This window comes from Lipotes vexillifer, unplaced genomic scaffold (genome assembly GCF_000442215.2).
Source record: "Lipotes vexillifer unplaced genomic scaffold, Lipotes_vexillifer_v1.1 scaffold759, whole genome shotgun sequence".
NCBI classification, from domain to species: domain Eukaryota; kingdom Metazoa; phylum Chordata; class Mammalia; order Artiodactyla; family Lipotidae; genus Lipotes; species Lipotes vexillifer.
Genome location: NW_006790410.1, coordinates 1,235,212 through 1,245,172, shown reverse-complemented (window position 1 = coordinate 1,245,172; position 9,961 = coordinate 1,235,212). Strand labels below are relative to the sequence as shown.

The window sequence follows — 9,961 nt, the reverse complement described above, 5'->3', positions numbered from 1 at the left end:
AGGCAGCGGGGGCCCGGGGCTCTGTGTGTGTGGAATCCCGGGCTCCAGGCCCATGGAACCAGCCCTGAGTGAGCACTGGGGGGCGGGTGTCCTGGGGCCACACTGGCCTGAGGCAGTGAGAGGATGTGCCTTTATTGCCAGAGCCCACCCTTCACTTGGCCTTGCCCTGGGCAGCCACAGCTTCCATGGCTTTGCGCACGGTCTCCTCGTCACCCAGGAACCGCATGGGCTTGGTGGGCTTCAGCGCCTGGTCCAGCTCGTACACGATGGGGATCCCCGTGGGCAGGTTCAGCTCCATGATGGCCTGGTCTGACATCCCTGGACCGGAGGAACAAGGGTCCTTAGCTCCTCCCAGCCTGTCTGCCAGGCAGCCACCTGCTCTTGCATTTAGCAGGCTTCGTGACCTTTACAGGCCACAGGGCTGTCGGCCAGGCAGCAGCCCTCCCACCCTGACAGCAAGGCCGCAGAAATGCTCCTCGAGAAGGTCAAGGCAGCCCTGAGACAGCAGCCTACAGAAATAGCTGTAGTGAACCGAGGACCTCGCTCCGGCCGGGGCTGGCCTCATTTGGGGTGACGCCATCGGCCCCCTTAGCCCAACGTGAACTCTAGTCAGACTGGTGGGTGTTTGGGATCAGGAAAGACCTTAACCACTTGGCTTCTAGAGAGTTCTAGTTTCTGGACGTCCTAAGCAGGGGAGCAGGGCTGCTCCTGAGAAGGGGGGTGTGATAGGGACGGCGAGAAGCGCTGCCCGTGGCCGAGGTGGATGCAAGGCCCTGCCAGGTGGAGAGAGTTCTGTGTGGAAACCCGACCCAACCCTGCTGGCCTCCCGAAGACCTGGCCTGGAATAGCAGCTCGACCTTTGGTATCGCTGTCATCCCACCCAGCCCGCTGGTGCAGGGAGGCCTTAAGGGAACATGCTCTGGGCAGTGGGAGACCCCGGTCACGTTTGCCTCGGTGCATTCGTTTCTCCTGGGCCAGGCTGCAGGGAGCCCCCAGAAGGGAGGGAGGGCAGGTGGTCTTTCCATCTGTGAGGCTCAGCGCCAGCCGTGAAACATCTGTGTGGACTCAGCCTCAGGAAGTCCTCAGAAAGGCCGATGGGGTCTTCCTTGGAGGAAGTCTGTCATGCTGGGAGGGGCTCCTCCCCTTTTAGTGGAAGCCAAGCTACCAACCTAAGGTCTCTGGCGTTCTGCACACCCTGCACCCGTCTTTTGACTAGTCTTTTGCCCCGAGTGGGTGGGCTGGGGTGTGGGCAGGGCCCCACCCTCAGTCCCATATCCAGCAGCTGCCAGTGAAGTGACTTGACCAGGGTCACTCAGCAAGCTGGGATTTAGAGCCACATGGCCCTGCCTCTTCAGGGGTGGGTGTCCTTGGGCAAGATGCCACCCCTGGGCCTTCCCTCCTCTCCCCCGAGGCTTGTGTTCGGGAAGCGGGGCCAGCTGTGCACCCCTGTGCAGGGCCTGGGCCCTGGGTCAGTGGCGGCACACATTTCCACCCAAAATCTTCAGAAGAAGACTCACGTTACACAGTGTCCCAGTATGCACGGCAGTGGACGGTTCTTACAGAGCTGTTTTTTCAAGTGGTTTCTTGCCCCACCCGGTCCAGTTCACAGTTTGGAGGCCCTGCCTGGGGTGCGGATGTCTGCAAAGCCGCCTCGGCGAGGCAGCCGGCACGTTTACGAAATGTGCAGCTGGGGGCTCGCTGGCTCAAGTGGACGTGTCACCCCACCCGCCTCTGCCCACACCCTGTGTGAGGATGGGCCTCACCTTCCAGGTGCTTGACGATGCCCCGCAGACTGTTCCCGTGGGCTGCAATCAGCACTCTCTTGCCAGCCTTGATCTGGGGGACGATCTCATCGTTCCAGAAGGGCAGGGCCCGGGCGATGGTGTCCTTGAGGCTCTCATGCGTGGGCAGCTCCCCCGGCTTCAGGCCTGCATAGCGACGTGCCTGGGGGCATCCGTGCTGCTGTTCACTCCCTAGACAGACCCCCGCCCCCCAGCCTGGGCCCCCGTCCCCAGACCTCGCCTTCAGCCCCACACCCCAGCCACTCACCTTGCTGATGGAGTTGTAGTAGGGGTGCTTCTCATCCATGGGGGGTGGAGGGATGTCAAAGGAGCGCCTCCAGATCTTCACCTGCTCCTCCCCGTGCTTGGCGGCTGTCTCCGCCTTGTTGAGGCCAGTGAGACCCCCGTAGTGCCGCTCATTGAGGCGCCAGGTGCGCACCACAGGCAGCCACATCTGGTCCGTTGTGTCCAGGATGGTCCAGAGGGTGTGTATGGCCCTCTTCAGCACTGATGTGTAGCAGATGTCAAATTCCATCTTCACGTCCTTGATGGCATGGGCCCCCCTCTTGGCCTCCTCCGCCCCCTTCTCGCTCAGCTCCGCGTCGAACCAGCCGCAGAAGCGGTTCTCCTGGTTCCAGGTGCTCTCTCCGTGCCGAACCATCACGAGGCGGTGGGTGGGCATGGTGGCGGCGGAGGGCACTCGCGGGCTGCAGACAGGGACAGGTGACCCCCAGGCGCCCCCAGCTTTATAAGGATCCCCAGCCCCTGCCCCAGCCAACTGCCAGTCAGCATTCCAGGCCTGACGGGCGGCAGCAGGTGGCCGGCAGCAGAGCTGGGTGGAAGGCAGGCCGAGAGCCGGACTGGAAAAATGGCCTCATCAGCCACCAGTCCCCACGTGCCCAGAGAGCCCAGGCTGGGCGGGGCTGCCGAGCAGGGCTGGGCATGAAGGGCAGAAGTCCGGGCCTCCAGCTAGCCTGAGAAGGGGGCTAGCGGGAACAGAAGGAATGGCTGGGGAAAGACTACCCCTGAGGTCAGGGTCCCGAGCCCCGTCACCCTGCCGCCTGGTCTCGGGGGCTGCCGCTGTCGGGCAGGGGCACGGGAAAATCCTGTTTCCTCCGAGTCACTCAGCGCAACCGGAGACAAGCCTGCGTCTCGGGAAGTACACTACCCTGGTGTCAGAGGGAGCCAAGGGTGTGAGTACGCACATGTGTCCGCCCACCCACACGTGCGTGCCTAGGTGCGCGTGCACGTGATGCGCACGTCCTACTGCATGTACACGTCCGTGTGCCTCGTTCTCACGTCTGTGTTGCATGTGCGCACACCTGCGTGCGTATGTGAGCTGCCGGGAGGTTCCCCCTGGGGCGCTGTTCTGCTCCCCTGTGAGTGGGGTCTGTATATTGGCAGGGGACCTTCCCCGGGACTCCTGACCCCCGTCTTCAGGTCCCTCTACCCTGGCAGGCTCTGTGCCCCAGCCTTGCCCACAGGAGGAGCCCTGTGGAAGCCTCTGGCTGACAGCCAGGCTGGGAGGAGCTGTGCCGTCATCTCCACACAGGGGAGGAGAAAAGGTTGCTGTGGGCAGAGCGGGGGAGCTGGTGAGGACCGTAGCCCTGGGGAGAGGTCTGGCCTCGTGGGAGGTGGCAGCAGTGTAGGGCAAGGGCTGACCTGGGCAGAGCTGGGTTTCCAGGACAGCCAGGGGTAGCTGGGGGCCTGGCTGCTTGGGCCAGAGAGGAACAGGTTTTCTGCTTTCGCATCCCTTTGTCAAGTTCTTATCCACATGTGCCACACTCTCCCACCCTAGTTACCTTCACCCAAGCCAGGCTCACTCCTCCCAGCTGAGACCACCTTTGAAAAGAAAAAGAAAAATCCAGGATTCATGTCCCCAAGGAGCCCCAGAATCAGAGGTACTGGTTATTAGGTCTGTGCCCAGCTTATCAGGAGCGCCCAGAGGTAGGCTGAGGTTGGGACTAGGGGGCAGTGTAGAGTTGGGTGCAGGCCCAGGACTTCTGCATTCAGGTTTTGGGGGACAAGGGCTACTGCAATCTGGGCTGTGAAGAAACGAAGCAGAGCGGTGGGGTCAAGATGCCAAGTTGCAGCTGCACCAGCAAAGAATCAATCCTCATAGAACAGCAAACAGGTGTGTGGCAGAGAGGCATAGAGGGGCTGGGCCTTGTGTCCTGACAAATGGGAATCACTGGAGAGTCTGAAGCATGGTTATATTTTAAAGTCACTTGCCGCTGTGGAGGCAGGATTGGAGGCCAAAGGCCCTGGTAGAGGTGGTGGCTTTGGGTTAGGTGAGAACAAGACTGCTTGGCCTGGGCTGGGTGCAGGTGGTGTGGTGAGGAGCTGCTAGACTGGGGGGCCACTGGGGCCGTACTGCCAGCCAAAGCGGGGGACGGGACATGCCTCCCTGCCTGTCTGATGGCTCTTGAGAAAGCCGGGGACCGCAGAGGAGAGTTAAAGCCTGAGAGGACTAGACACAGCTTCTAAGCCTTGGCTCGCTCCAGCCTGACTCTTACTCATTCAAAAAGTGTTTGTTGGGCATGTCTGGTGTGCCAGCGCTGTTCAAGCACTGGGCAAGCAAGGCCCTGCTCATGGGGGTCTCCATCCCAGTCATGGGAGATGGACAACATGTGATGTGTGGCATGGTAGGCAGCGATGAGGTCCATGGAGAAGCAAGCAAGGGAGCAGGAGGGCTGCTGTTTCAACAGGACTGTCCTGGGAGGGTGGAGCGAGCACCCTCCACTAGTCTCTCCGCATGACCACAGCTATAAATCCTGGACAAAGGCAGAAAGCAAATCTCAGAGAACTGAAAAGTAAGTAGCAGGCAGATGAAGCAGATCAGATTCCAAGTTCCATGGTGAGTTTACCATTTTTTTCTCCCAGGATTGCCTAGCTTGAAACCTAGAAGTGCCCCCAATGTGGACAGAAAGGGCTCCGGAGAATCCCTCTGGTCCAAGGAACAGAAATAAAGTTCCTATAGGCCCCTTCCCTTTTTCCCCTTCTTACCCACCACAGCTCCTGGGCAGTAATGTAGAGGTGGCAATGTCAGCCAGGTAGGCACCTGAAACCCTGAGAGAAGAGCTACCCTCTCACCAGAGGAGGTGAGGCCACAAGAGTGTATGGCAAACACCCGCTGCTTTCTCTCTTCTCCCTCCTGCAGCTGAGGACGGGATGCAGCTGCAGGAACTGTGCAGCAAGCAGGGGAAACTAAGGCCCCAGATTTCTGGCTGGGAGTCTTGGAAAGCAGGCCTCAGGGAGCTGTCAAGTATCAGGTCAGGCATGAAGAGGAGGGAGGTTAGGTGAGTGATGCAGTACAGTTACAGGTGAATTCCTGGGCTCCCTGTACTTGTGGGCTCTGACCCAGGCTGACCCACTGGTGACCTGATTACCTGCCAAAACAATACGATCAATATTCTCCTTAGAATTTAAACAGACTCTCAAAATAATATTCAAAATACCTAGGACAATTTTGCATGTGACTGTCCAGTTCTCCCAAAACCATTTATTGAATGTCCTTTCCCTATTGTATATTCTTGGCTCTTTTGTTGTAAATTAATTGACCACATGTGGGTGGGCTTATTTCTGGGTTCTCCATTTCCGTCCTTTGGTCTATGTGTGGGTTTTATGCCAACATCATACTGTTTGATCACTATAGCTTTGTAATATAGTTACAAAGAACTGTAATGTCTCCAGCTTTGTTCCTCTTTTTCAAAATTGCCTTAGCTATTCATGGTCTTTTGTGGTTCCATACAAATTTTAGTGTTTTGTTTTGTTTTTTTCTTTTTTGAGAAAAATGCCATTGGAATTTTGATAGGGACTACATTGAATCTATAGATTGCTTTTGGTAGTATGGACATTTTAACCATGTCAATTCTTCCAATCCATGAGGATGGAATATTTTTACATTTATTGGTGTCATCTTCAAATTTTTCATCAATGTCTTAGTTTTCAGTGTACAGATCTTTCACCACCTTAGTTAAATTTATTTCTAGTTGTTTTATTCTTTTGATGCGATTGTAAATAGGATTGTTTTTTAAGTTTCTCCTAGTTGTTAGTGTATAGAAACAGACTGATATTTGTGTATTAATTTTGTATTCCGAAACTTCATTGAATTTGTTTACTAGTTCTGACAGTTCTAGGTTTCTTCTAGATTGTTGAATTTGTTGGCATAGTAGTTTCTTATGATCCTTTGTGTTTTATCAGTTGTAATGTTTCCTCTTTCATTTATTATTTTGTTTGAGTCCTCTTTCTTTAATTGATAAGAGTAGCTAAAGGTTTGTCTATTTTGTTTCTTTTTTCAAAGAACCAGCTCTTAGTTTCATTGATATTTTCTGTTGTCTTTTTAGTCTCTGTTTCATTTATTTCTGCTCTGATCTTTGTTACTTCTGTCCTTCTGCTAACTTTGGGCTTTTCTAGTTCCTTCAGGTGTAAGGTTAGATTGTTTATTTGAGCCCTTTCTTTTTCTTAATGTAGGTGTATATTGCTATGAGCTTCCTTCTTAGAACTGCCTTTGCTGCATCCCATATGTTTTGATATGTTGTATTTCCATTTTCATTTGTCTTAAGATGTATTTGGGTTTCTCTTTTGACTTCTTTTTTGACTCATTGATTGTTCAGGAGTATGTTGTTTAATCTCCACAGGTTTGTGAATTTTCTAGGTTTCTTGTAATTGATTTAATTAGTTTTAATTGATTTAATTGGTGTAATTAGTTTTACACCACTGTGTCAGAAAAGATGCTTGATATAATTTGTCTTCTTAAATTTATTAAGACTTGCTTTGTTGATATTATCTATCCTGTAGAATATTCCATGTGTGCCTGAGAAGAATGTGTATTCTGTTGACGGATGAAATGTTCTGTATATGTCTGTTAAGTCAATCTGATGTAATGTGTAGTTTTAAGTCCACTGTTTCCTTACTTTCTGTCTGTATGATCTATCCATTGTTGAAAATGGGATATTAAAGTCCCCTACTATTACTGTATTTTTGTCTACTTTTCCCTTTATTTCTGTTAATGTTTGCTTTATATATTTAGGTGCCCCTATGGCAGGTGCAAAATTATTTTTAAATATTTGAAATTACTCTTGTTGGATTGACCCTTTTACCTTTATATAATGACATTCTACGTCTCATACATACATAATTTTAAGTAATTTTTATTTTTTAAATTTTTATTGGAGTATAATTGATTTACAACGTTGTGTTAGTTTCAGGTGTACAGCACAGTGAATGAGTTATACATATACATATAGCCACTCTTTCTTAGATTCTTTTCCCATATAGGCCATTACAGAGTATTTTGTGCAGAATTCCCTGTACTATACAGTAGGTCCTCCTTAGTTATCTATTTTATTTTTTTTATTGAAATATAGTTGATTTACAATGCTGTGCCAATCTCCACTGTGCAGCAAAGTGACTCAGTTATACACACGTATACATTATTTTTTTAATAGTCTTTTCCATTATGGTTTATCACAGAATATTGAATATAGTTCCCTGTGCTACACATTAGGACCTTGTTGTTTATCCATTCTAAATGTAATAGTTTGCATCTATCAACCCCAAACTCCCAGTCCAACCCTCTCCCTCCCCCTCTCCCCCTTGGCAACCACAAGTCTGTTCTCTATGTATATGAGTCTGTGTTTTGTAGATAGGTTCATTTGTGCCATATCTTAGATTCAACATATAAGTGATATCATATGGTATTTGTCTTTCTCTTTCTGACTTACTTCACTTAGTATGATAACCTCTAGTTGCATCCACGTTGCTGCAAATGGCATTATTTCGTTCTTTTTTATGGCTGAGTAGTATTCCATTACATATATATATATATATATATATATATATATATCACCACATCTTTTTTATCCATTCATCTATTGATGGACATTTAAGTTGTTTGCATGTTTTGGTTATGTGAACAGTGCTGCTATGAATATAGGGGTGCATGTATCTTCTTGAATTGTAGGTTTGTCTGGGTATATTACCAGGAGTGGGAATTCTATTTTTAGTTTTCTGAGGAACCTCCATACTGTTTTCCATAGTGGCTGCATCAATTTACATTCCCACCAACAGTGTAGGAGGGTTCCGTTTTCTCCACACCCTTTCCAGCGTTTGTTATTTGTAGACTTTTTAATGATGGCCATTTTTAATGATAGCCATTCTTTTAATGATGGCCATCACCAGTCTGAGGTGATACCTCATTGTAGTTTTGATTTGCATTTCTCTAATAATTAGTGATGTTGAGCATCTTTTCATGTGCCTACTGGGGCTCCTTTGGAGAAATGTCTATTAAGGTCTTCTGCCCATTTTTTGATTGGGTTGTTTGGGGTTTTTTTGTTGGTGAGTTGCATGAGCTGTTTGTATATTTTGGAGATTAAGCCCTTGTCTATCTCATCATTTGCAAATATTTTCTCCCATTCCTTGGGTTGCTTTTCATTTTTTTATGGTTTCCTTTGCTGTGCAAAAACTTGTAAGTTTGATTAGGTCCCGTTTGTTTATTTTTGTTTTTATTTCCATTGCCTTGGGAGACTGACCTAAGAAAACATGATTTATATCAGAGAATGTTTTGCCTGTTCTCTGTTCTCAGAGTTTTATGGTGTCTTATGTTTAAATCTTTAAGCCATTTTGAGTTTATTTTTGTGCATGGTGTGAGGGTGTGTTCTAACTTCACTGATTTACATGCAGCTGTCCAACCTTCCCAGCACCACTTGCTGAAGAGACTGTCTTTTTCCCATTTTATATTCTTGCCTCCTTTGTCGAAGATTAATTGGTGTGTGGGTTTACTTCTGGGCTCTCTATTGTGTTCCATTGATCCATATGCCTGGTTTTGTACCAATATCACACTGTTTTGATTACTGTAGCTTTGTAGTATTGTCTGAAGTCTGGGAGAGTTATACCTCCTGCTTTGGTTTTTTCCTCAGGATTGCTCTAGCAGTTCTGGGTCTTTTATGGTTCCGTGTACATTTTTGGATTATTTGTTCTAGTTCTGTGAAAAATATCATGGGTAATTTGATAGGGATCGCATTAAATCTGTAGATTGCTGTGTGTTGTATTGCCATTTTAACGATATTAATTCTTCCAATCCAAGAGTGTGGGATATCTTTCCATTTCTTTGAATCCTCATTTATTTCCTTTATTAATATTAGTTTTATAGTTCTCGGCATATAAGTGTTTCACCTCCTTGCTCAGGTTTATTTCTAGGTATTTTATTTTCTTGGTGCACTTTTAAAAGGTATTGTTTTTTTTTACATTCCCTTTCTGATATTTCATTGTTAGTGTAAAGGAATGCAACTGATTTCTGAATGTTCATCTTATATCCTGCTACTTTGCTGAATTCATTTATTAGATCTAGTAGTTTTTGTGCAGAGTCCTTAGGGTTTTCTATATATAGTATCATGTTATCTGCATATAGTGACAGTTTACCTCTTCCCTTCCAATTTGGATACCTTTTATTTCTTTCTTTCTTTCTTTTTTTTTTGTCTGATTGCTGTGGCTAGGACTTCCACTACTATGTTGAAGAGAAGTGGTGAAAGTGGGCATACTTGTCTTGTTCCAGATTTTCATGGGAAGTCTTTCAGCTTTTCACTGTTGAGTATTATATTGGCTGTGGGTTTGTCATAAATGGCTTTTATTATGTCGAGATATGTTCTGTCTATTCCCACTTTGGTAAGAGTTTTTTTAAATCATGAATGGATGTTGAATTTTGTCAAATGCTTTTTCTGCATCTATTGAGATGATTGTGTGGTTTTTGACTTTTCTTTTGTTAATGTGGTGTATTACATTGGTTGATTTGTGTATGTTGAACCATCCTTGTGAACCTGGCATGAATCCCACTTGGTCGTAGTGTATGACCTTTTTTATGTGTTGTTGGCTTCAGTTTGCTAATATTTTGTTGAGAATTTTTGCCTCTATATTCATCAAAGATATTGGCCTGTAATTTTCTTTTTTGGTGTTATTTTTGTCTGGTTTGGGTATCAGGGTGATGGTGGCTTCATAGAATGTCCTTGAGAGTGTTCCTTCCTCTTCAGTCCTTTGGAAGAATTTGAGAAGAATCGGTACAAGTTCTTTGTATGTTGGGTAGAATTCTCTTATGAAGCCATCTGGCCCTGCACTTTTGTTTGTAGGAAGTTTTTTTAAATTACAGATTCTATTTCATTTCTAGTGATGGATCTGTTCAAATT

At 47.6% G+C, this 9,961-nt stretch overlaps 1 protein-coding gene across 1 annotated transcript; it reads right to left on the bottom strand.

Moving 5' to 3' along the window:
* Positions 1-120: 120 nt before the first annotated feature.
* PGAM2 (phosphoglycerate mutase 2) lies at positions 121-2,516 on the bottom strand. Its single transcript, XM_007463682.1, has 3 exons — positions 2,050-2,516; positions 1,764-1,944; positions 121-318 (listed from the first exon to the last, which is right to left on the bottom strand). The coding sequence occupies exons 1-3, from the start codon at positions 2,461-2,463 to the stop codon at positions 152-154; spliced, it is 762 nt and encodes a 253-aa protein (XP_007463744.1). The 5' UTR covers positions 2,464-2,516; the 3' UTR covers positions 121-151.
* Positions 2,517-9,961: the final 7,445 nt, after the last annotated feature.